The following is a 27,488-nucleotide window of genomic DNA, read 5'->3' on the forward strand; positions in this document are numbered from 1 at the left end:
ATGATTATAATGTATTTTTATAATTATAAATGTATATTGTTCTATATTTAAGTGAATACAGTATATTACAGAGCCCCCAATCCACATCTCCAATTTCCCTGATTCACTCTATAGTCCTTTGTACATTTATTTAGTTTATTATATGATTACACAAAATCCTTAAATGTGACTATAAAGCCACTGAAAACAGTAAGATTTTATTCTTAATTCAGTTTTTCTAAATTTACGATTTATAGGTACAGTAAGTGTTTAGGTAAAATTATCATTGTTGTTTCATTCTGTGAACTACTTACAATAATTATAATAATATTTTTTTCTATTCTATTCTATTTGCATAAAACTAAAACAATTTTCTATTTATTTAGACCAATACAACAGTAATATCATGGAAAAATAACATTTTATTAGTTCCATGTATTATTTATGTGATAACCTCATTTCCACGTGTCTTGTCATGCTGTCTTTGACATTGCTGTTCGAGGACTTGTTTGTTTTGTTAAAATTCAACAGACACTGGTCTGGACTGGCCACAATACATCTAGAAATGATTAAATTTGGAACAGTCTTTTAAATGTTTCCATGGCTGTATAACACTAATAGTCTTTTTGAATTATTTAGTGTTGTTCATTTTTTTTGCATAAGCCCAGCTGGAAGCCTCAGCCCTTCATAATGAGTCCATTGAAATGCATGTCATCCACGCTGATAGACAAACCCTACTGGCTGAGCCAAGAACTGAAATCCACATATTTATGTGTGGTTTACATTTGAAAACATGCAAGCTAATCCATGACAGTGTTTTTTTTACCAGCCTCCTACCATTATTCCCTTCCTGCCCTTTCCTCCCTCCCCTTTGTTCTTTCTGTCCCCCCCTCTCTCTCTCTCTCATTCTCCACCCCTCCCACTCCCTCTGCTGCATCAGTGCTGCCTGCTCCCACACTGATGATGTCATCAGCATCTCACGGCCGATCAGCATCCTTGGCTCCACCATAACAGCCATTTTGTGTTAGGCTATAGAAACACTCTCTCTTGCTCTCTCTACACATCCCCACCTCATTTAACCCTCCCCTCGTATAGACTTGACGTAGCTTGCTCTACCCCCTCCTGACACGCCACTGCGTACCAGGCCCTGCAAAACCAGACTCTCTCAGTCTGACGGTCTTGCAAGGGGGGGCTCCACCTGCATTGATGTTGCTGAACTAGGGAGAGGCTGGGAGCCTATAGGAAAAAAATTAAAGAGGAAGAAGCAGGCTCGATGGAATAACCTATTGCTGTCCACAATCTCAACAGGACATTTTTATAAGGAATCAGGTTGGTGAGAATTTCCTTTTGTCTGTTATGATTTACGGTTTTAATATAGTGTTTTCGTGTCTGAGAAGGAGGAGGGTGGTGCACTATTCGACTGTTGTTGTCCCGCAAGCCACACCAAGGATGAAATGGAAAAATACTTGATATACAGAACAGTAGGCAAACAATTGCCCTTGAGATGTTTAAAAAAAACGTCATAAGAGACAATGGGTGTTTTTTTACAATTTGGTGCTGTACTGTTATAATGTAACGATTTTAATATATTATAAAGGACAGATTTCCTTTAGTTTTGGATATCAGAGCACATTTAGCCAAACGTTTAGTTGCTATTCATTCAGTTACAGTATTTACAGTCACATTGCTGAAGGATGCATCCGCCTGTTTGTGATGGCAGGGTGAGGCCATGTCATGTAATCTAGGCCTTATTCTTCATTCACTTTCAATAGCTCCCAGATTTAATGAACTGATCGATTGGAATTAATAAGGCTACTATGCATAAAGACACCATAATATATGACATTTACGTTTTTTATAAGATGCGAGGGAATTACAGTGTACGCACTTGTGTTTGACAGTGTGGACCAGACCCATTTAATATCACGGAGGCGATATGAAATGTATGTTTGCTGTGCTCTGAATTGAGGAAATACTCCCATAGTAACAGACGCGTCACACTTTAACGCGCTATCTAAACGACGCGAACAAGAAAATGCTACAATTGTAACGGAGCTGTCTGCAATTCATGAGAAGTGTCGATTATAATGCGGTGTGCGTTCGTGAAGCGTTTCCGTTTGCGTCGCTCGGTTGATGTTCAGATCACTGCATCTACGCAGCAGTAGCCTAGCTAAAGGTTTGAAACACTATTTTGTAACATTGTTGTAGGACGGTTACTGTCATCCTTGGTTTGTCTAAAGATAGTTAAAATGGCTTCATTATGTTTGTTTTGCTCGGTGGGTTGAAGATGACGCAAACGCCCGTCCATCACAGCTGATTCATGACTGTGGATGCTGACAGCACGGCAGCCATTTTCAGTGTAAACTAGTCTACATGGACTGTGGTAAACAACATTTTGTCTGTAAACGGCCGTATTGTAAATTATTATTATTATTTCATGGCACTAATGCTAAACATTTTCAGGGCAGAGATGATACAAATAGTGGCGCAAGTGATGAATTCATGCTGACCAAATTGCGCATTTATTTAAAGCTATAGGAAATGTATTTTACAATGGGCTATAGGACTATATTTTTTATTTTTTTTACAATTTTCAATACTGGAATAATTGGGGGAATAATTTTAAGGGACAATAACAAACTGTAATAGATTTTTCATTCATTTACAATGAACAGTTTTGAGATCAAATTAAAGTCAGTGTTTGCCTCATGTTTTGCATCATATGGACGTTTTTAATAATCACATGGTTCACATCAATATTCAGGTTACGTAAGAAGTTGGAAACTACGAACTGATAACTGTTCTGAACACATTCTTTGTTTTTTTGACCATTATAGAATTGACTTACAGCTTTGATCCAATTCCATGTTTTGCTTGTCAGGCTTTTAAATGGAAGGTTTATCCACGGTAGAAGAGTTTTCTATGTTTGATATCAGGGTTGGTGTTCAATGAAATGAAGTATTTAATAACCCTTTAAAAAACTTTACATTAACAGAAAGCAGGTCTTTCCTATGACGTCAGTTTTTTTCTATTAGGTCATTATGGGGTGCTACATCTCAAACAGTCTTCTTTGCCTGAAGTCACATGACACACCAGCACTAACACTGTTAAAATGGCCGAGACAAAATTGTGGCTACGATTACACTGCCTCCTGGATATATCTGTCGGTCACTAGCAAACAGTTTGGTTTGCCAATGGTTTTTATCTGTGCTCTAAACAGCAAGTCATTGCTCGTAATAAGAGCCACAATCGCTATACCTACCAATTTTGCGCCAATGTAATTGAAAATAATAGTGTTCTCTTTAACAATTACATTTCTATGTTTTTTTTATTAAGCTATTCTTGAAATAACTATTGATTTATTTATAAATTCATTTCACAACTTGGACAGACACATCCATGTTCTTGTTCTAACTGCAGAGCTCCAGTACACCAAACAGTCCAACAGTCTATTCTGCTATTTCTGAGCAAAGTAGATGTTCATCAATGTGAAGTTCAAAGTAAAAAAATTCTTACTGTTTTATATTTTCTTGCATTGTCTGACTCTGCTCTTGGATGCTGATTATGCTGTTTTGCAGTTCTATTAATAGATAAGACCATATGGGTCCTAAACCTAAATGTGTTTCATCTAACATGACACAACCCACACATAAAGGCTATAGGCTAAGTACGTTTTATACAGTGCGTACAGTAATCTACTGAATGTGATAAAAGTTCTGATGAGTCATGCTCTGGATGCCGGCAAACTCCATTACCTAAATTAGATTATCAATGGCGTAACTTTGCCAGTACAATTGTCTGAACAGTTTTACAGGGATTTTCCTTGAGTGTCTCTTTAAGTAATTAATTTGGTCTAAGTCTTAAATATAGGCATTAAACATTTCTCTTATCTTTTTTCCTGACAATGGATAAGGGATGAGAAAGAAAGACATGTATTTTCAGATTCCTTATATGTATCTTTCTGCAGGTGGTCTCTGATTCCTGGCTGGGCTTTGTCCCCTCAAATCCTGTGTAGTAAGGAACACCAACACTCAGACATCATGTCAGGTGCCTCGGTGAAAGTAGCTGTGAGGGTCCGTCCCTTCAATTCCCGAGAGATTGGAAAAGAGAGCAAGTGTATCATCCAGATGTCAGGCAACACTACCAGTGAGTGCTAATTTCCATCATTTGAACTTTGTTGTTTCTCAGATAGCAGTTGCAAATATTGTCTTGTAGTAATAATTTATGCCCAAAATAAAAAATATTTAGTCTCATATTCTCGCATCAGCACCCCAATGAGAGAAATTAGCGCGTTGCAAATTTTTCAAATGTCACGCCGTTGTTTTCAGTTAAGGTCTGCTTTCATTGAGTAGTGGAGCGAGACTCGATCTGCCATACTTTTGTTCTCAAAAACAAAGCAGATTTTCGGTAGATACATGCTTAGAATCAGGGTTAGTTTGGGACACGGATTCTATGGCATTTCCAGCCCACATTTCTGGAGATCTTCCAACAACCAAAATCTGTCCTGTTGTTCTCGTTACACTGTGAGTGGGAAAACAGTGTCAGCTGATGCAGAGTGTGAGGTCACACACACACTGAATGGCTTTGTGCTGATGAGAGGATGCAGAGCCCTTCATGACCTCATTGCTGGATCCCAAGAGATGCATGATATACAGTCATGTCCAGTGGGAGATGCCTACATAAGCCATACATAGCCTAAATGATAAACAGGGCAGAAATGAGATGACGTTATGATGACTATTGACCTATCTTTGTCTTTTTTGGACATTGCATGAATAGAAATAAACAGTTCTGAAACGTCTGAAAGTGACTGCAGTCATTTCGTAAGGTCTTTGAGGCAACCACTGTTTAGTCACAATTTGGTTGCATTTCCTGGGCAAGAAATTCAAACCTTGTTTATTCGTTGATATAAAATATAAAAGTATATTGACCGAAATGCTGTTCCCTCATTTCTTATAGATGATCTTCACTTGTACTAGCATGTTTTGTATTAGAGACACCTCAGGCTTTATACAATCCAGTACAAGCACAACTATGCAAAATTCAAGGAAAAGAAGATGTAGAACTGTTTGTTTTATGGATTGAAGATTCTTATAGACATGTTCTCTTTGCTTTCTAGCAATATTAAACCCAAAACAGCCAAAGGACAACAAGAGCTTCAACTTTGACTATTCCTATTGGTCACACACAACTGTAAGTTTCCCTCTCATGGCACTGGTCCCACTCAGTACTGTCGTTATTCTACTATAAACCGTAGTCAAAACAAATGTTCTTGAGCCATTTTAACAGTATTTTAATGTTGTGTGTCTCCCTCTCTGTCTTGAACAGCCAGAAGATATCAACTTTGCGTGTCAGATGCAGGTGTATAAAGACATTGGGGAGGAAATGCTTCTGCACGCTTTTGAGGGATATAATGTGTGTATCTTTGCCTATGGGCAAACTGGCGCAGGAAAATCCTACACCATGATGGGCAAGCAAGAGAAAGACCAAGAGGGGATCATCCCATTGGTAGTAGACCACATGTCCATAATACATAAATACAGTTTTTAGCAGATACTGTGGAAACTTTCATATTCTTAACGCTGAATCTATTTTTGACAGCTATGTGAGGATCTGTTTACCAAGATCAATGATAATAATGACAATAGCATGTCATACTCAGTTGAGGTAAGAACATCACATGATAAATGCATTTAAATGGGACCGTTCAGTCCAAATTGCAAGTCAAGACTGTTTTTTTATAGGTTAGCTATATGGAGATCTACTGTGAGCGTGTACGAGATCTGCTGAACCCAAAGAACAAAGGGAACCTGCGCGTCCGAGAGCATCCTCTAATGGGACCATATGTGGAGGACTTATCTAAACTAGCCGTAACTTCTTACAATGACATCCAGGACCTGATGGACTCTGGCAACAAAGCCAGGTGAGCCAAATAAAACATCTAAATATGGAAATAGTGAATAGAAAAGTCTAATTTCAGAACTATATGTATCTCAGTACTTCTGTGTTTTGCTCATCATACTGTCTGTTCTCAGGACTGTGGCAGCCACTAACATGAACGAGACAAGCAGCCGTTCCCATGCAGTTTTCAACATCATCTTCACACAGAAACGGCATGACAGCGAGTCAGAAAACACCTCTGAAAAGGTAAAGCGAATGCTATATCAAAGTTACCGATCAGACATTCATGTGATGGTGCGATGCATACTATTGTTCTACTTCGGAAAATGTGCATCACTAAAATACAAAGTAGGTGACTGGACTCATTTCTGATGGATGCTGGCAGCTTTACAGAGGCTGAATTTGCTAAATGTGCATTAGAGAGCATTACTGTTCTAAGACAAAACATTTCCGGTTGGATACAGGTCAGCAAAATCAGCCTCGTCGACTTGGCAGGAAGCGAGAGGGCTGATTCAACTGGAGCTAAAGGCACTAGACTGAAGGTGGGTCACTTTTTGGGGCGTTGTGACATTTTATATGTCAGGAATGCATCATTAAAAATGTATCATTCCTTTTTATAGGAAGGAGCTAATATCAACAAATCCTTAACAACACTGGGCAAAGTTATCTCCGGTTTAGCTGAGATTGTGAGAACTTTAAGATATTCTCTTAATATAAATAAAACAGTAAAACAGAAAACATTTAACAAATTATTTTGTTGTTTTGTAGGACTCTGCACCAAACAAGGTGGGGATCAGTTAAATAATTTTTGGTAGTCTTGAATTATGACAACAGCTTTGATGACTGTCTCTTCTCTGTTCTCCATGCAGAACAAAAAGAAGAAGAAGGTTGAGAACTTTATTCCATACAGAGATTCAGTTTTGACATGGCTGCTGAGGGAAAACCTTGGTATAAAACTTTGTGCATCTTGTATCACAACATTTGTCTGGCAGTTATAACAGTTTCAGGTCGAAAAACATTTCTCAAGATCTCAATATCAAATTGTGTTTCTTTATTCAGGAGGTAACTCGCGTACTGCAATGATAGCAGCTCTAAGCCCCGCCGATATAAACTATGATGAAACTCTCAGTACTCTCAGGTAAAAAACATGATTTCACTTTGACTGATTTGACTAATACCAATAACATTTCTACCAATACCAAAACTTCATTTAATGTGAGTACAATAAAAATGTTACATCTATCTATGTCATTGAAGTGAAAGTTCACCCAAACATGAAAATTCTGTCGTCCTTTACTTACCCACTTGTCATTTCTAACCTGTATGAGTTTCGTTCTACTGAACACAAAAGAAGAATGTTAGAAACTGAACAATTGAGAAAGTCATACAGATTTGAAATGACAAGTGGGTTAGTAATGGGTGACAGAATTTTCATTTTTGGGTGAACTATCCCTTTAATTTGGTTTGGTGGTTTTAGAATGATTTCTGCTAAATACTGTACCAGCTTGGAGACCAGCTAGGCCAAAATCAGCAAACCACCTCCAGTGGATGTTCTGGTATGTGGTGATGCTGGTTTGGACGGTTTTAGATGTACTGTTGCCGTCCACAGGTATGCTGACCGTGCCAAGCAGATCCGATGCAACGCTGTCATCAACGAAGATCCCAACAACCGCCTTGTGCGCGAACTAAAGGAAGAAGTGGCTCGTCTGAAGGATCTACTCTATTCTCAGGGTCTTGGAGACATCATTGAGAGTGAGTGATTCTCTTCAGATAGAAGAGCAGCAACTCTTCTTGTGTTTAAAGAATTACACTCACATTCCAATATTCTCAGGACGATTGATGCGACCGCTCTGCTATACCACTTCTGTTAGGGTCCTTGGGGTCAGGCAGAGCTCTGGAAATATGTCTAAAGCATTTGTCTTTTCTGTCTGTTTCTCTCAGCATATCGGACACCAGGTCCTGGGATAGCTGCCCTTAAATGTGTGTATTTTGCCATTCTAGATTCACAGCTTACAAAAGCTTAAACAAGAATCTCTGGACCACCAAAGCCTATTACCTTTTAACTAATCAGTTTAAACTAATACAGGGCTTTAAACAGGCTACGTTTAAAATGTATTCACTACAGATTACCAAATACATAATTGAAAGGGTAAACTGTTACGCATTTCGTTAGATTACACACGTTTTGTAACTTAATCTAAATACTTTAGAATACTAATAAGGTAGATAAAACAAAAGGATCACCAAACAGAGGACTCGGCTTTACAGTTTTCCTTCATTGGACATTGTATTCCACAACTCTAAGAAAAGAAGTCAGAATTATGAGTTATAAATTCACAATTGTGAGATAATTCCGAAATGTGAGACAAAAAGTCGCAAGTACCTTAAAAAGTACTTAAACAAGAAACTCACAAACAACTATCTCACGTATTGAGGACAGGACTAAATAATATTACCATGCAATTTCTATGAACCCAGATCACTCTTATTTTGTTATGCAAATTTTGCATATTCGGCATGGGGTTTGACCCTTATGAGCATAACTGTAGTTTAGGGTGCTTTTGCAGTTTGTCAGAGTCAGAGAATCGCCAATTGCTGTTTACATAAATTGCCAGTTACAGTTTATATGAATGTTTTAATGAAATAAATGACATAAAAATTCCAAGTAATCCCTTTTGTAATCTAAAATACTTTTCAGATGTAACTGTAATTCGATTACCACCCATTTAAAAGTAACTGTAATGAAATACTTAGAAATTTTGTATTTTTAATATGTAACCAAGTTGCATGTATTTCGTTACTCCCCAGCCCTGTATTTTAAACAGTACAGCTCTGATGGTCCAGAGGTGCTCCAGAGGTTTACCTCTAAGTGGAGCAGAGGCATGTGGTCATCTCTATTTGGCTTGGCCATTCATGCTGTGCAGTCGCTGATCAAAACTACATTGAGTGCTCAGTTCATCCCCATGCTCATTATTTCAAGCATGGTTCAGATACTGAGGCATGCAGGACGTTTTTTTCTACTCATTGTTTGGTATCCTGATACACTTATATGAAAAACAAAAAATCAGATTTATGCTGTCTGCCCTGCACCCTGCAGCTTTGTAACATTTTTAATTAGCTGTTTAGCTTTACTTTTGACACCTTCTATTCTTCTTCCTTCCCCATCTTCTTTGTTTCCATGGTTACCCCTTTTCTCTTACCACTACTTTTTACGTTGACTCTCCGACTAGTTATTCCCAATTCTTGGCCAGACTTGTGCAAATACAAGCCTTATATCAATAGCATCCAGGCTGCCAATCAAAAGGGTGATTTCTCCACAGTGACCAATGCCATGACAGGAATGAGCCCGTCTCCCTCTCTCTCCGCCCTGTCCAGCCGAGCTGGCTCCATCAGCAGCCTGCACGACCGGATCATGTTCAGCCCCGGAAGTGAGGAAGCCATTGAGAGGCTGAAGGTGAGGCCGAGGATTATCGGATGGTTTGATAAATTAATAAGGGCCATTGCTGATGGTTTTAACGTTACGACCTAATTTCCAACCAGGAAACTGAGAAGATAATTGCAGAACTCAATGAAACTTGGGAAGAGAAGCTTCGCCGCACAGAGGCTATTAGGATGGAAAGGTTGGAGAACACTGGGAGATCTTTTATCTTCAAATGTTTCTGCATTTATTAAGGTCTCGTGCTTCTTTTGCAAAGCTTGTGTGGTTTATTATCTTCTCTTGCCATTAGGGAAGCACTTTTGGCTGAAATGGGTGTGGCGATGAGAGAAGATGGAGGAACAGTTGGAGTCTTTTCTCCAAAGAAGGTTAGGAGATCTTTTAGTGCTGTTTGCGCTAAAAGAAAGTCAATTTGGTCAAATGCTTAAACCAACACTTTGTGATTTTAATGTTTCAGACGCCTCACTTGGTCAATTTAAATGAAGATCCACTAATGTCTGAGTGCTTGTTGTACTACATTAAAGATGGAATCACCAAGTAAGAATGTTGACTATTTACATAATTACATATGTAACAAAACGTCTTTTATTAAGCTGATATACATGAATTTAAATATAAATAAAAAAGTATTCTTTGTACATTAAACCTTTATCATGAGAAAAATAATAGCGTGCACCTTCAGGTGGTGCATAATGTACAGTATGTGTAATAGAAAATTCAATTGATTGATTTTTAATATAGATTTTAGTTGTTAGTTTTGTTTTGATTGGTCTGACATGGTTTTCTTATCCGTAGGGTCGGTCGTGATGATGCCAGGAGTCGGCAGGACATTGTCCTGAGCGGTCACTTCATCAAAGACGAGCACTGTATCTTCACAAGTAGCACAAACGCCTTGGGAGAGGGAACGGTGGTATTGGAGCCCTGTGAAGGAGCTGAGTCTTATGTCAATGGAAAGAGAGTGACAGAGCCTATTGTTCTCAGATCAGGTGTGTCTTTGCCTTCTAGATTTTAAACCAGCTGGGCTAAGCAAAAGCAAGGCCTGATGAAACAGCACCTCTCATAAGTTTTAAATCCGGTATGTTGCCAAATACAGGTAACCGTATCATCATGGGCAAGAGCCACGTGTTCCGTTTCAATGATCCAGAGCAAGCACGGCAAGAGAGGGAGAGAACCCCGTGTGCAGAAACACCTGTGGAGCCGGTGGACTGGGCCTTCGCCCAGAGAGAACTACTGGATAAACAAGGGATTGATATGAAGCAAGAGATGGAGCAGAGGTAACTGTCCTCCTTAAGATTTATTAGCCCATCTGCTACAATTTGTTACATCATTAACAATTTTATTGAAAGGCACACACATAAGGGGGTAAGGGTCTCCTGCCATTGTCGAGCTGGTTAGACTCAAAGACCAGCAGAAGGACCAGCTGAACAATTTGGCCAGGCTGGCAGACCATCTAAACCACCTTAAATTGACTGATGAAACTCATCAGAGTCTGCTGGTTTTAGCATCTCATATTATTACCAGCTTTCTAGTCTTTGCAGCTTTACTCTGATGGTTCTGTCACTTCCAGATTACAGGAGCTTGAGGAACAGTACCGCAAGGAGAGAGAAGAGGCGAGCAACCTTCTGGAACAACAGAGACTGGTAAGCCTTTAGTAACCAGACTTTTTGAGAAGCAAACTGGAAGATCTAAATAAAACCAAAACAAACCTTTCGTTTTTTAGGACTACGAGAGAAAGCTGGAAGCTCTTCAGAGGCAGGTTGACTCCAGATATTACCCAGAAACCACGGAGGAAGAAGAGGAACCAGAAGAGGAAGGTGGGTCACATAGTTATACCCTGATCCATACACAGTAGCAAATATTATTTAGACATAATTTAATGTTGGTTATGTTACAAAAAACATATCTATGAAAAAGTTGAGAAGTTTTAGACGTTTCTGATATAAGTTTAAAATGGGTTCATATTTGTGGTCCTGCAGTGCCGTGGACAAACCGAGAGACAGAACTTGCCCTCTGGGGTTTCCGTAAATGGCGATTCTACCAGTTCACCTCGCTCAGAGACATGCTCTGGGGAAATGCAATTTTCCTCAAAGAGGCTAATGCCATTAGCGTAGAGCTGAAGAAAAAGGTACATCATATCATTAAGTCCTTCTTTATGGATATGTTAACCTCACTTTAAACAATAGATGAAAAATTTATATAATGTATTTTCCTCTGCAGGTTCAATTTCAGTTTGTGTTGTTAACGGACACACTGTACTCCCCGCTGGCCCCTGACCTCCTGCCTCCCAGCATAGCCAAAGACAGGGAGAAAAGACTGTTCCCTCGCACCATCGTAGCCGTAGAGGTTCAGGATCAGAAAAATGGTGCCACACACTACTGGACCCTAGAGAAACTCAGGTACAATCAGATACCTAAATGTGTACATAATATGACCAGAATACTAAGAGTGGTTCTGGTCGTGTAGTTAGTCATGTAGAAAAAATATGGTGGTCTGGAAACTTACAGTTTGACATCAAAGGTCTGTCCCCTGAGTATGGCTCGAGGTTTGGTTCAGGGTTAGTTACATGTAATTATGCTTAATTTATGGTAAATACTATAGTAAATACATATAGCATGTAACAAGGGCACCGTAACATAAAGTGTTACCATAAATGTTTATTGTTTTTTATACATTTCTGAAATATATGCCAGTATGTGTATGTTTTTAACCATAAACTCTATATACATATAAACTTCACACATAAACTATATACAAAAGTAACAGAACGTTTCCATAAGTCTTGCTGACAATCTTCTTTTGGTAATGCATTAATGTCATATCTGCAGACAAAGACTGGATTTGATGAGGGAAATGTATGACCGAGCAGCGGAGGTGCCCAGTACTGCAGTTGAGGAATGTGACCACATGATGTCTGGCGGTGACCCCTTCTATGACCGCTTCCCATGGTTCCGCCTGGTTGGCCGGTGAGTCATCAATACATCAAGCTTGTGTGGTGTGCATTGAAACGCTGGGTGATCGGGTGCTGGTTTTCCCACTGTACATACTGTAATGTACATGTAGCTGGTAACTGCTTATGATTTGCATAGTGCTTATAATAATGGTTAAGCGATGGTGAGTGATGTGCAGCCATCTTAGTGAACATTTCACTGAGCGGTTTTGCATTGATTTTTCATTATTTCCCCTTTGCACCCTTAGACACTCCAAACACTAAAGCTCAGCCTGCTGGACACTTGTCTCACCGTCTTTATTACTGTAACCAAACACAAATTGGGAAGCTCATGGCTGTTTTATGCTGAGATACAACAATACCTTGCGTGTGTGACTGAGCGTGTGCACTCGTGCGGGACCCTTGTGCGTGTGGTGTTGTACTAACCCAGTTCCCGTGTCTCCGGCTGCACCAGCACTCCCATTCTCAACACATGCATGAGAGAGCGCATGAGCGACCCCACCCTCTCCCCCACCCTCTCTGATCCCGACTCTGACATAACCGAGCTCGCCGATGAGCGGCATTATGGGAAAGTGGAGGAGTTGGAGGACCTGGACGATGAGCTCTTTTTGGAGGACCTTGGCTCAGAGCTTGGGAGAGAGGAGGAGGAGGAGGAAGGTGTGAGGGAACACTGCCCAGGTGCCAGCCATGGCCAGGACCCCTTTTACGACCGCTGGCCTCTGTTCAGTTTAGTGGGCAGGTTGGTGAGGTTTCAGCAGCATGCTGTTAGAGGAAACTAGCTCTTTCACACTGAGACAGGGTCGGTCACTGTGAGTCTTGTAGAAGGTCTTGCTAAACATTTGTATTTTTTTTCGAAGAAAATTGCTAGCCACTTCATACACTCTAAAAAGTTTTGGGTTGTTTCCGCCCGTGGTTGGGGAAATATGGTAGAGGACATGAACCTTGTATCTCCAAAACGGCTACACAAAAAGCATTGTATTTTTTGGATAAATATTTGCAAAACCCACAGAGAAACACAAAGGTTGATCAAAAATCATGGTTTTTTTTGTAAACATGTCTATATTTGACCATAACATGAGTCAATTTAACCTTTTTTTCTTACAATCTCTCACTTTGTTACTTCATCTCATTATGCATACAATGTCATTCATGAGTGTAATTTCTTGAAAAATTGTCGTACAGTTTGTGTCATGTATATTACCTATTTTTAGGCTCATCTTCTATAAAAATAGACTGTACAATTCAATTTTAAATGAATATATAATTTTGTGAACTATTGTACAAATATGCTTCTTAGGGCATATAAGCACGTCCAAATGGAAGTTTATAAATAACAAAAAATTTACATAACATTCAAATAGAGTCTGTGAGATGTTTATAAATTGAATGAGAGGACATCAACAAAAAACATAGTCCCATAGTGGATTTTTCATTGTTTTATGGGGCTACCTTTGAGAAACATTATTGACTTTATTCAGGGAATAATGCAAGAACACTGAGCAACAAACAAAAAGGTCAGCACGGGTGGCTTTAAAGATTTACGCATGTTGCAGAGCATTATATTCCAGTAATATACCAAATAACATCAATATGACTACATTCTAAATGTCACAATAGTTTTTCCTGAAACTCAAGAAGTCGCAGAATTCCTGCGTTTCGGTGCTATGGAGAGTCAGCTGTAAAATCTGAATGCTACAGAGCTCAAGATGAAAGAGCTGGTTTCGACTACAGCAGTCTCAATCGGGCATGCCAGAGCTAAAATTTGTATTTCGGTTTAGTAATGGCTCTCACTTTTTCACTTTCTCACACAAATGTAACGTTCAGTACAAGATTTGTGACGTGTGTTAATTTCTCTTTTAAGTTGATGGGCTAAAATCCATGTATGTTAATGTCATTTCAATACTTTGCTTTCCAGTTTGCATCTGGCCCAACAAGCCAAATTTGAAGTTTATTTTCCTCACTAAATATTTTGTTTATCTGAGCATGCTGTATTTGCGCCTCACCAATCTTGTCGTAAGCTCCTCCCCTCTGGCCACATCTCCTGCCACTCTTGACCCCGCCTGTCGTGCTTAGTCCTCTCTGAGTGCTTACAGAAAACACATTGGGGTCGAGAGGGCATATTTAAGTGACTGACTGAATGAATGAATAGACCAGTATATAGACCACCAAAATTTGGTGTATTGGTGTGTTTATTTGTTTCATAGACACAAAATCCTTGAACCACTTACTGAAACATCAATAAAATCTGCCAACCTAGTTAGTCTAAAGTGTGCTGTCAGTCAAAAGTTACAACTGTAAATTGTAAAATAGGTTATAGGGTAGTAATGCTCTAAATGCATGTATCTTGAAACCCTTCACCAACCTCCACAGAGAGAACAAGGCCCCTTATGTATTATATTTGAGAATGAAGGCTTTAATAGCACATTACCAGATGAACAGCAGAAGTGCAGGGCACATGTTTGGCTTTCGCTGGAGCAGCTTCTTGTTTTTATTTTTTGTGTCTGATGTTGTGTTGTCTGGTGGCAGTGTGGCTGAGCTGATCTTCACCACTAGCATTTTTTTTCTCATTTCAGCTCCTTTCCCCATTAATGTTAACCTTATTTTTCTTGTTTCTAAATGTCTTTAACCCCATCGACCGACTCAGATCCTCGTTTGTTCCCACCCCCTTTTTATTTCCCATAGGGCGTTTGTGTATCTGAGTAACCTGCTGTATCCTGTGCCCCTGGTGCACCGTGTGGCCATTGTGAGCGAGAAGGGCGAGGTCAAGGGCTTCCTCCGAGTGGCAGTTCAAGCTATCTCTGGTAAGATGATTTTCAAACTACAGCTCTGATGTCCTCCAAATTTCTGATTCTAAAATTTCAATTCAGAAATATTATTTTTTATATATGAATGCAATTTTGTTATAGTAAATGTGTAAAAAGACCAAAAGAGCAATTTTTATTCATGCATTCTTCGATAAATTCTCCCTGATGTTTCATGAATTTAGGTTTTCAGTCCCTACAGTTTACAAAATTGTCGTACAGTTTGTGTCATGTATATTACCTATTTTTAGGCTCATCTTCTATAAAAATAGACTGTACAATTCAATTTTAAATGAATATATAATTTTGTGAACTATTGTATTATATATTACAAATATGCTTCTTAGGGCATATAAGCACGCCCACATGGAAGTTTATAAATAACAAAAAATTTACATAAAATTCAAATAGAGTCTGTGTGATGTTTATAAATTGAATGAGAGGACATCAACTAAAAACATAGTCCAATAGTGGATTTTTCATTTTTTGCTGAGAATGACCTCAGTCACCGTCAGACTGAAGCGTAATCATCTCCGCAGGCTTAAACTTTGCACCTTTTAGCCCCTTTTCTCTTTCTACTATGTAAACAAAACTAAAACCGTGAGTGTTCCACACTTATTACAATTAAATAAGTGCCTCATCCTGATTCATAAAGTGCAGTTTATTTTACTGGAAGAATGCAGCGCTCAATATGACCGATGGAAAAAGGTCAATTTAGCACATTTAAAGCTTAGCAAAGCAAACCAAAGTAATGGTACAGTTCATGTCGGGTTTCATTTAATTTTTAGGTAATTGTGCTATGTAATTCTGATTTTGGTCACTTATTTTACAAATATCTGCCTGTTGTCCTGCGATGACGTAAATAGCTGCACGGAGGCATTGAATTTATGGCCGCCGAGTGATATGACTTCTGTAAACAGACTTTGGCTTTAGTATGCGATGTGGGGAAAACGTTGATTGGATCCCCAGCACAGATCAGAAGGGTCTTACACAGTGGCGTCATGCATCCATTTTTTGCACCCACAGTGTGCAGAACACAAAGAAACATGTCCTATGAATACAAACACATACATTTAAAGCAATATTATAGAGAATATCTATCAAGCTTATTCAAAACATCACACAATTTATTGCAAGAATTAAATTACAACACTATCTGATAAATGAATCTTCTTCCCAGTGAAATTTTTTTTACATTTTTAAGGTTAATGCATCAGTCTGGTGTATTTTGAGAACAAATATCTTGCATACAATTATGTGCTATAGTAGTGAAAGAATCATTTTTTGCATTCAAATGTAAAAGTAAAAATCCCTATGATGTCTTAAAAGTAAATAAAAATGAAGCAAAGTGAAAAAATGAAAAGTGTCCATGTTTTATGTATTTTTAATATATTGAATATATTATTTTAGCTAATATACCATATATGTTAAGCTCCTATGCGATTCAAACGGTGAAAATCTCCATAAGAGGACGAGGTTGCAGCTCATAACTGATATAGAGTCTTCCTATAGAATTATGCAACTGATTTATAGATGCCTAACTCATCATTTGGAGGTTGCATACAAAACAGACAGTTAAAAAATCTGAGGGGGAACGTGCCCTATCTGTTTGAATGGGGGCATGACGCCTCTCGTCTTACATCATCCTGTTCAATTATGTTCCTGTAGCTCAACAGATAGAGAAAAGGGTTGCGGGGTGAGAAGACACATACTGATAAAATACCTGAATGTGCTGTAAGTCACTTTGGATAAAGGTGTCTGCCAAATGCATAAAACCAATGTACTCAATATGTGTCTTCTTACAAAACAAATGCATATGAAAAATTCATTTGATTTGAAAACGTCATTATGTTAAAAAGAAAGAGAGAGGCCATCAAGTTATGGATTGCGCAGGGAATTTTATCAATGGACCAATGTGTCAGAATTTATGCATTTTTTGTGCATTTTTTTTCTGCACAGCTGATGAGGAAGCTCCCGATTATGGTTCAGGTGTGCGACAATCAGGAACCGCCAAGATCTCATTTGAGGATCAACAGTTTGAGAAGGTTGGTTCTGTCATTTGTTTTATAGTCCGTTCTCACTGGTTGGGTTCAACCAGAAATGCTTTAATTGGCTTGTTACTAAAGAACATCTGTTTCACATTCTGTTCAGTTCCAGACAGAGTCATGCAGTGGTGGGCTGACTCACACGAGCACATCTCAAGAGGAGCTGCGCATTGTGGAAGGAGAAGGACAAAACTCAGACACGGGACTCAGTGCTGATGAGGTCAACAACAACAACTGTGCAGGTAATCTTGAAAGCTAGAAAAACGGATGGCCTTATATTGATTTTCTGATAAAATGTTGCGCATGGCACAGCATGATATTTAACGTCATATTATATAACATTTAATGCACTGTGTATACACGATTTAAGGTTAAAAAACGCTGTATTTTTCATATACCGTGCATGTTTGTATCTCCTCTTTGCTCCGCATCTCGGAAACGTACTGATATTTTACAAAGCTCATCGCTCTGAAAAGCGAGGTGTGCTATGATTGGCCAGGTCACAAGTGCGTAGTGATTTGTCAAATACTGCACGGAAATGTAATGCCTCTTACAAGATTTACAAGACCGCCCACCTTACTTGCATATACATTTGGGTGGTCCTAGTCAAATCATACTACAAAGTGACATACATGTGTGGGGGTGTGGTTCAGGCAGGTCTTGGTTAGCATTCACTTTTATATGCATCTTTTGTTTCCGACACTTACATTTTTGCAATTTTACGTGTCTAATGCATGCATGGGCAACTTAATACACACCAGAGACACAGAAAAACACCTATTTCCGCCATATGACCCATTTAAAGTCAAATTTTATTTTATATTAGTGATGCAAATGTTTTGCTTATGAAAGGTCTATTTACAGAATATTCTGATGTGCTGCTCCCTCCAGCCTCTCCGGATGTTCCTAACAGTCCTCTGAAGGGCAGTCTCGAGTGTCCTTTCGATGTGACTCAGGACAAATCTTTACAGCACTTAAAGATTGGCAGCAACTTCACTTTTAGAGTCACAGTTCTCCAGGCCTCCAGCATCTCAGCTGAGTATGCAGACATCTTTTGCCAGTTCAAGTGAGTAGATGTCTCCTTGATATGCAGCATTCATCTATAGATTTATCTCTTAGGTAACAGTTAATGTTACATTTAAAACCATATGTTCTGTCCTTCAGCTTTATACACAGGCACGACGAGGCGTTTTCCACTGAACCCTTGAAGAACACAGGCAGAGGGCCTCCTCTGGGATTCTACCATGTGCAAAATGTAACTTAACATAGCTAACCGTGTTCAACATGTAACGAGTAAATTGTAAATGATTTATATGAACTGCATGTGTTTGCTTCTATTGTAGATAACCGTGGAGGTCACCAAGTCCTTTGTGGAATACATCAAAAGTCAGCCAATCGTTTTTGAGGTATTCGGACACTACCAAAAACAGCCCTTCCCTGCTCTGTGTAAAGACTTAATCAGGTAAAGAATGACTTGGCACATTTGAATGCTCTTTAAATAAGTTTCCTTTTTAACCCCCGTTTTACCTCCTCGTAGTTCATTACGTCCAACAAGAAGGCATTTTCCCAGAGTTATGCCTTTGTCAAAGCCAGGTAAGACCTTTTGCATTGTTTTGTAGAATTTATTTCGGTTCAGGTGTGTGGGTCTGAGCTCTGTCTGTCCCCACAGTGCCTGCCACTAAACTGAGCACCCTGACGCGCTCCACCGCCGGCCCCTGTCACTCCAAATATGACCTTATGACCTTTTTTGAGATCTGCGAGCTGGAAGCCAATGGAGAGTGAGTTGCATAATAGTTCATGACTTATGTATATCAGTTCTCGGTAAGTTACTCATTGAAGTCAAGCTATTTATATGTACAGTACTGTAACCCTTGTACCTGTTTTCGTACCTTCTCAGCTACATCCCAGCTGTTGTTGATCACAGGGGTGGAATGCCCTGTCATGGTACATTCCTGTTGCACCAGGTAACCCAGATTTGACTCCACTAGTGAAACGCAATTAATAGCGATACAAATGATAAGTAAAATGGTTACTTTGTTTTTGTCATATTTAAACTCAAGGGGATTTTTATCTTGCTTCTAACAGGGGATCCAACGGAGAATTACGGTAACTATAGCCCATGAAACTGGCAATGACATTGAGTGGAAGGAGGTTAAAGAGCTGGTCATAGGTTAGTAAATGTTCCTGTGTTTGCTTACCTCCAGCTTTCATCTCATTTAAAGCTTGCTAAACTAAAGGACAAGTGTATGTTCAGGCAGAGTTTCAGATGACTCAGCATCTCTTCTCTTCTGTTTCAGGACGCATCCGTAACACACCCGAGGCGGACGAGACGATCATAGATCCCAACATCCTGTCTCTCAACATCCTGTCATCAAGCTACATTAGGCCATCTTATGATGACAGGTGCTACAGACGTTCATATAAATATACCAAAATAACTCGATAATATTTCCTCCTTTTAATTAACAATTGTTTGCAAAAATGTAATACATTCTTGAGGTCTTGCCTTTATATAAAATAATTAATTTGAATTAAATTAAATAGCTTTTAAAATGCAGTTGCATTAATGACAATTAATGGCTTTATAATTTGTGTCCCGGCCTGTGAAATCCAGGATAAATTCTCATATATTATATATATATATATACATCAAAATGTGGTTTTAGTCATTCATTTCACTATAATTTCAATCTTTAACATTGCCTTACTTGGTCAATATTAAAGACATCAGAGTTATTTTGAAAGAATGTTATTTAGGTTATGTTGGATGGTTTTATTTAGCAAACAGTAAATCAGAAAAAAATGAGCTGGTTTACACAGACAGGTTCCCATTTGTTCACAAATTCTAATTTACTAACATGATGGATCTCTTGTTCCCCGTCAGTGTGTCATTGGGAATTGACCAAAGGTATGTTTTTAAGCTCAGTATACATTGCTTTCTGATTACTATCGAGTACAAAGTCTAAACATCAACATCGATCTGTTTACTTCTCAGGACATTTTACCGCTTTGAAGCAGCGTGGGACAGCTCCATGCACAACTCTCTGCTGCTCAACCGTGTCACCCCCTACGGAGAGAAAATTTACATCACTTTATCTGCTTACCTTGAGGTGATCATTATGATTATTTGTCTCATCCAAAGCAATATCAACACAAATGTCAATAAATTCACAACACACAGGGCCAAGTTTAGTTTTTAGTACGCTGTAATTTCCCACTAATGGGTTTTGCTGTAATCTTTAGATGGAAAACTGCACCCAGCCCACTGTTATAACCAAGGACTTCTGCATGGTCTTCTACTCCAGAGATGCAAAGCTTCCTGCATCGCGCTCCATTCGCAACCTCTTCAGCACAGGTGCCTTCAGGCCCTCTGAGAGGTGAGCAGAGTGCACAGGCCTGAGGTTAAAGTCAGCTTCAGGATGCAAGATTCAATATCTAAATAAAAATGGATATGTCACTTTCATGCATTTGCACAGAATTCTGCTTTTGTTCGGATGTTAGCGTGTGTTGCAATGTCTAACGACTTTAACTTTTTGGTTTAGTAACCGTGTGACCGGAGTGTACGAACTAAGCCTTTGCCATTTGGCAGACATTGGAAGTCCTGGTAAGAATGCAAATTCAAATTCACTACTTTATTTGGAAAACCACATAATCTGACATGTTTAAACGCTGCTGTTTGACTCAGGAATGCAAAGGAGACGCAGACGGGTGCTGGACACCTCAGTGGCGTATGTGCGTGGAGAGGAGAACCTGGCTGGCTGGAGGCCCCGCAGCGACAGCCTCATTCTGGACCACCAATGGGAGCTGGAGAAACTCAGCCTACTGCAGGAGGTAAGGACCTGAGTGAATGTGCTCCATCAGGATGTGTCAGAGCCTTTCATGTTGTGCATTAATGGATTTTTTTTAGTTTTCTGAAAAGTAAATAAGTGTGATGTGTCCACAGGTGGAGAAGACCAGGCATTATCTTCTGCTGAGAGAGAAGCTAGAAGCATCTCTGTTTCTGGGACACGATTCTTTTTGTGGTAAAGACTTGATGGAGTCGCCTAAGGCCTCCAGTCCTGTGATGGTGATGAACCCAGTAGTCAGTCTGGGTCTGGACAGTCCCAATGATAGACAGCGGGAACTGGCTGCCAAGGTAAATACCACCTGCTACTACTATACACATCCAAACAGTGATGCAATATGGTATATTTACAAATCTAGTTTGACTAATAGGGATTGGTACCGAAACCCAGCATGTGTTTGAATGCTTTTGAAACTCGTGTCCGCTCCATTTCGTGTTAAAAAAACAGCACGTCCCCAAAACTAAATGGAATGAGCTGTTTTAACATCACAAATACGCATGGCTTGTCTCTTTCAAGCAGAGTCATGCTCGCGCCTGGAGTCGCAAGTTTCCATGCGCACATCTTCCAAAACAGAAGACATGCGCGCAACCTATATCTATTTGTGTGTCTAATTTCAATTGGATTAAATGATGTGACATAACACATTTTCTACACGATTATATAATAATACATAAATCAGCCCAAGTAATAGGCCTATTTGATAACATTGAGAGCTTCAAAATGTGTCACTTTACTAACATACATAGGACAAACATAAAAATCTGTCCAATAGGAAACATTTCAATATTTCAAAATAAAAATCGTTGCGGGCAGCTATGATGAACCAACCCACATTTTTTTAATACTGCTGGTCCGCGCTGATTCTATTCATAAATTCTTTATTTTAGTTCTTACTTTTAATAAAAAGAATATATCCAAAAGCACTGATAAGAAAACCGTTAAAGTACCGGAACGCTAAGCACTATCGATAAGAGTAGTAATACGGTTCAAATCTTAATGATATCCATCCCTAGTGACTGAAGGTCAAAAAGTATTTGGAAGCAATTTCTCACAGCCAAAATTAAATCGTTTAAAAAAACATCCAGCATCTGCATTTAAAAACGTATTGCATTTAATATTTTAATTGTATAAGGTCACCAAGTTGCATTGTTTTGTTTTAAAACCTTGTTCTTGAGCTGGACACTTCGAATTTCCAAATGAATGTCACTTAAAGTTTTGCCCCCGCCTTCATCTCTCTGCAGTGTGTACGACTGCTCATGCACACGTTCAACAGGCAGTATAGCCAGGTGAGCAGCAGTCTCAGTGAAAGCAAGGTGAGCCTTTACTGTCCTAGTGTCCATCCAGACCCTCAGAAACATCTCATTCTTATTTTCTCTCTCTTTTACACTTGCTCGGCTGTTGTATATTTTACTCTCTCTTTCTCCTGCACTGCTGCTGCTCACGCTAAGCAGTGTCGAATTTATTTCTACTCCGTTTAAAATACTTGTGTTGAATTCTATCATTCATTCATTAGACTAGAGCAGCATGATTAGTAATAGATGCTTTAAGGGTAAGCAGACCATTTTTTTGATTATAATGACTAAGAACTTGATGTTCTTAACTTGAATATCTGGTCCTCTTTCCTCCCTGTGTGTGTGTGTTAGCTATCAGAAATGTCAGCATCACTTTTAAGAGAGCGTTCTTCTTCAGCTCTGAGCACTCTGACCCCCTCCTCCACCTGTCCTTCACTGGTGGATGGTCACTTTGGCAGTCAAGACTTCAGGTCAGTATATCTTAACAACAACAACAACAACAACAACAACAACAAAAAATGATTCATCACTGCTAAGGAACTTGCATAATACACCATATGTAGGGCTGGTTCCCCATTAGTTATTGAGTCACAATCATGACAATTTTATGGTCTTTGAGTAACAATTAATGTCCAAGTCTCAGAACTTCTTGATATCTAACCGAAATGTGTGTTTTGTTGTCATTTCTCAGAGGTGCTGAGGCTAACTCTGGTGCCTCAAGCCCTGACCTCGATCCATTCAGCCCTGTAGAGAGAAAACCCAGGAGCTGCACCTTTATCCCAAACATCCAAGAGATCCGAGTCAGGTACAGGAGACTTTCAAACACTGTGCTTGTTTAGTATCCTGTTACTAAGTACTTCCTCTTTGAATGAACAGATACTGCTGTCCTTTTGAAACCTGGTCTCTGCATATTTCATGATTTTTATTTTTTAGTAAAATTATTATTCACCCTTAATGTATATCGCTGGGTTAGGCCAATATCTAACATAAAAACATATTATTTTATCATAATTTATACATTAAAAAGCACAGTGTTTTTCCATTTCCTGAAAAACACGAATTTGCACATCTAAGGTTTCCGAAAGACAATGCCGACATTTAATAATATACAATTCAGCATAATATGTCTACCTAATTATAGTAAAAATAAGCTGATAGTTTATTAATATTTGTAAATTATAACTTAATTTACTACAGGTTATTTACAGTATATAGTTTTACTGTAGGGAATTTAATCTAATAGATTCCAAATTCCCCCCCCCCACTTGTGTCTGGATCATCTAGTTTGTCTCCATGAATATAGCCTGAGATGCTGGAATGGCGTTAAAGTTGCTCTAACACACAGGGTTTCTGCCAATCTCATACTTATCTTGATTACCTATAGAGTAGTTTGTATACTTCGTATCTTCTAAGAGTATTTAGTTTGATCTCGTTTATAAAAGATAGATACAGCTGTACCATTACCTCCAAAATCATTCGGCGCGTGCAGGGGGGAGGGGTAGGCTGAACTAAAGCACATTGTCAACAAAACAAAGACATCAGTTTCACTCACCGCATGCGGTTCATGTCCAGCATCTTTTAGTGCTGGGACGGCTCCATCAGTTTCAAACGATCTCCAAATTCAGCGTTATATCCACCGTTTATATAACATTCATCACCCAAATGCAGTGAACAAACAAACACCTGAACATTGGGAACATATGCTCTCTCTCTCCTGCACACAAGTGAAAGTGACGTCTGCGCATGCTCCTTCTACTGCTCGCCATGCTGACGTGTGGGTGTGCCGTTTGCTTTTCCGGGAGAATTGTCCAATAAGAGACTAAGAAAAATTGTTACAAAACAGTTTTATATGTTCGAAAAAAACTTTCCGAAACCTGAACAATCGCTGGGGGATTGTATTGAGTACAGAAATACTACGTAATACGCCCAACTCTTGTTTTGACAAGTTGACCATGTCATGCTTGAGAAGACAGCACGTTTAACATTGTAAAGAAGTCAGCATGCATGAAACGCCGTTGAAGCACACCTTTAAGAATGAATAAACAAACAATTTAATCTAATATAAATGTTCTCTTTGTCTGCAGCCCCATTGTGTCAAAGAAAGGCTATCTACATTTTCTGGAGACACATACCAACGGCTGGGTGAAGCGTTACATTGTAGTGCGACGGCCATATGTGTACCTGTACCGCAGTGAGAGAGACAACGTGGAGAGAGCCGTCATTAACCTGTCTTCTGCCCAGGTGGAGTACAATGAAGATCAGCAGACCTTGATGAGGGTAAGAGGCATTTCTTACTGCTTTAAATGAGATTACACACGCTGTTACTGAGTCGTATAAAGCAAATGAAACCGCATCCATGTGTCAAATCTATTCACGTGCTGTTTTTTTGTAGGCTCCTTACACATTTGCTATGTGCACCGAGCACCGTAACATTCTCCTCCAAGCCAGCAATGACAAAGAGATGCATGACTGGCTGTATGCATTCAACCCACTGCTGGCAGGAACCATCAGGTACACAAATACACTGCTTAAGTACTATACATTTATTTAATTCCTTCAGTAAATGGTGACATGACACATCAAGTTTTTCATTTAATGCAATTAGGTTAAACCATTGCTATTGATGCATAGAAATTTATGTGTTACCATACATATTTTTGTTTTGAAAAACAACAAACTCTCTGAAATGTATTAAATGCTTTAGGCAAGTTGCTCTCTGCTCTATGATTTTTTGTCCCATTTTTCTGCTGTTTATCAATTCTAACATCTCTCTCATTTGTCCCTCCTCACAGGTCTAAGCTTGCCAGAAGAAAATCACAGATGAGGATGTGAACTTTTCTCCAGCTTAAAACATATACTGTTAGCTAACAGGCCCTTGTGATGTAATTAGGTCATGTGATCATGAGTGTCCTATACCCACCTTATCTCAGCTGCCTGCCTACCCTAGCACTCCTTTCCATGCCAACTATAGACTGTGGGACTGGCTTCACAAAGTGTGTTTATGTGTGTATGTCAGGCTCTGTTTAGTCAGTTACAAACATAAATTGACTATATTGAAATATTCAACACTCTCCCAACATTGCTCAAAACTAGAATGGCAAAACAGCATTTAGACATGACCCCACTCCTAAGTGTTATGGCATTCATTTGTAAATGCAACACAATGCTCTTTTTGTGCTCTTCTGTGCTTTTGCAGAGTAGATGTCAAGCGCTTTTACCTGGGCTTTAGTAGATGCTTGTTGTTTTATAGTTTTGGAATGTCTTTTTGAAGGGATGCAGAGCTTATTTCGAAGGAACTTTTTTGAGTTTTAGGACTTGGTAACTGTCTGTTACATCAACCCGAAATCAACATTAGAAATCCTACTAACTTTCTACCATACTTACGTTTATTTTTATCTCTTTATTTTCATCCGTAATGTCTTCTTTAGCATTACATTATGTTTACTTATTTATTAAGCGTTGTATGTTTTATAAACATATTTAATTTATCGAGAGGTCGCTATAGCGTGTTACTTATAATTTTTCACCTTGCACTTTTGATACCAAGCTTTGGTTGTTTCGCAGATTTGTTTAGTTCATTTGCACAAGAGCTCTGCTGCTACAGAGAATCTCCACTGCTTTAATGTTTCTTTTCTGTTACTCATACACAGAAAATCATTACAAAGTCAGAGCACTTTTAACCTTTAGATGAGGGAGATTGGATTTAGATTTTATCACAATTTTTTATAAACTGTTGTGCCCATGTTCATGAGAATAATGTATCTTTATTGCCTTGTTCCTCTTTTGTAGCTGCTATGGTATGTTCAGGTCATCCTGGCCTTAATGTAATGATAGAATATCATATGTATTGAAACCAGGATCTCTTTCTTGGTATGTGATGGCAATGAGATGTATTAAAAGAAGAGATCCAGTGTTGCAATATATAACCAGAAGTTTATACATTTCTATGTTTAATCTTAGCTAAATGGTTGCTCATTTGTTTTTTGTTTTTTTGTTCTTTGTAGATGCCATTATTATAGCATACCCACACAGGTTGAAAGAATCCCTTGTTTTATCCACATTTTGCCTTGTGAATATAAAGAGAGAGTATACCTAGAAAGACAGTTCCTATCAGGCCATTCAAATAATATGCAGAAGTAATACTGCACCAGAGACCAAAAACACAATAACGTATGTTGATCTATTCAGAAATCTGCTGTATAATCTGAGTTTATGCTAGTGGTCAGTCAACCATTCAGTATGTTGCTCATGCCGTATGTTGCACTTTTAAGATCCTGTCATGGGAGAAGTGATGTTTTGTGCCATGGGCCAGCCAACCCAAAGAGCACAAATGTAGCAGCAATACCGAGTTATCTGAACATATATAAGAGTCATTGTGTCTTTGCTTTTCTGGTCTTTACCCTTCAAGCAGCCGTATAAATATACCTTGATAATACATTCAATGAAATAGATCTAAATCTAAGTATCTTCACATTATATAACCAGGTATACCTCTCAGTGCCCCGATTCAGATTTTTATTCATTTTGTCTTTAATAATGCTATGAATATGATAGCATGCTGTACATATTTATTCTGCTTTTAGATGAAATGTATCAAATGTATACCTCCATACAGTACAAGAGTAGCAATGACATAAAAAAATAGTTCATTTGTATCATTTTAGTGAAATAAAGGATTACAGTCAACTATAAGCATGTAGTGTTTGCAAACCCTCACATTTGACACCTTAACAATGCAATGCAACAAGACACATTGCAGACCAATGAAATTTATAGGGTTTGTATTTAAAATGTGGCTCTCACTCTATGAATCTTTTGCGTTTCTTTTCAAGCATCCCTTTGAATAGACACCTGTCATCCATTCAAATATTCAAAATTTACAGAGGATCTCAATATAAACTAAGTGTATCTACTGTATTGCTTCTATATTTCTGTTGATTTGCTCTGTATATAAACCTGTGGTCTAGCACACAGCTGTAACCACTTTATACCATAATGAATGGGCTGTAGTGTACTCAGTGCTCAAGTTCTTTGAGTGTTGGACCTGTGTCTTCTAATGTCTGTGGACACTTAACACTTTGTCGGCTGTGAAATAAATGTGAAATATGCGCAAACTTGCCCAAGCCTGGACTTCCTTTTTCATTCAAATGAATAGCAATTCTATATAATGTATGAGAGTTTTCACTATTGAGTTGAGGACGGTTGTTTTTACAGTGATAGTTCACCCAAAAATGAAAATTCA

At 38.8% G+C, this 27,488-nt stretch overlaps 1 protein-coding gene across 10 annotated transcripts; it reads left to right on the forward strand.

The window, feature by feature from the left end:
- Positions 1–968: 968 nt before the first annotated feature.
- On the forward strand, positions 969–27,364 carry kif1ab (kinesin family member 1Ab). Of its 10 annotated transcripts, none has more exons than XM_056742631.1 (48): positions 969–1,308; positions 3,947–4,125; positions 5,099–5,172; positions 5,308–5,487; positions 5,581–5,646; positions 5,724–5,902; positions 6,015–6,126; positions 6,345–6,422; positions 6,501–6,566; positions 6,649–6,666; positions 6,750–6,828; positions 6,940–7,018; positions 7,490–7,632; positions 9,111–9,334; positions 9,421–9,500; positions 9,609–9,684; positions 9,774–9,853; positions 10,112–10,302; positions 10,410–10,590; positions 10,884–10,956; positions 11,037–11,130; positions 11,293–11,441; positions 11,534–11,712; positions 12,142–12,279; positions 12,718–13,002; positions 14,946–15,064; positions 17,024–17,109; positions 17,216–17,351; positions 17,974–18,175; positions 18,274–18,364; positions 18,453–18,571; positions 18,647–18,702; positions 18,779–18,887; positions 19,007–19,073; positions 19,195–19,279; positions 19,407–19,512; positions 19,994–20,017; positions 20,105–20,219; positions 20,353–20,486; positions 20,652–20,713; positions 20,795–20,940; positions 21,053–21,244; positions 22,196–22,267; positions 22,598–22,716; positions 22,938–23,051; positions 24,331–24,523; positions 24,639–24,757; positions 25,039–27,364. In XM_056742631.1, the coding sequence occupies exons 2-48, from the start codon at positions 4,020–4,022 to the stop codon at positions 25,076–25,078; spliced, it is 5,436 nt and encodes a 1,811-aa protein (XP_056598609.1). In that variant the 5' UTR covers positions 969–1,308; positions 3,947–4,019; the 3' UTR covers positions 25,079–27,364. The 10 variants fall into 10 exon arrangements, with proteins under 10 accessions (XP_056598609.1, XP_056598610.1, XP_056598611.1 ...); XM_056742632.1 differs by having other exon boundaries at positions 970–1,308; positions 18,001–18,175; XM_056742633.1 differs by having other exon boundaries at positions 970–1,308; positions 9,201–9,334.
- Positions 27,365–27,488: the final 124 nt, after the last annotated feature.

Source organism: Triplophysa dalaica, chromosome 3 (assembly GCF_015846415.1).
Source record: "Triplophysa dalaica isolate WHDGS20190420 chromosome 3, ASM1584641v1, whole genome shotgun sequence".
NCBI lineage: Eukaryota > Metazoa > Chordata > Actinopteri > Cypriniformes > Nemacheilidae > Triplophysa > Triplophysa dalaica.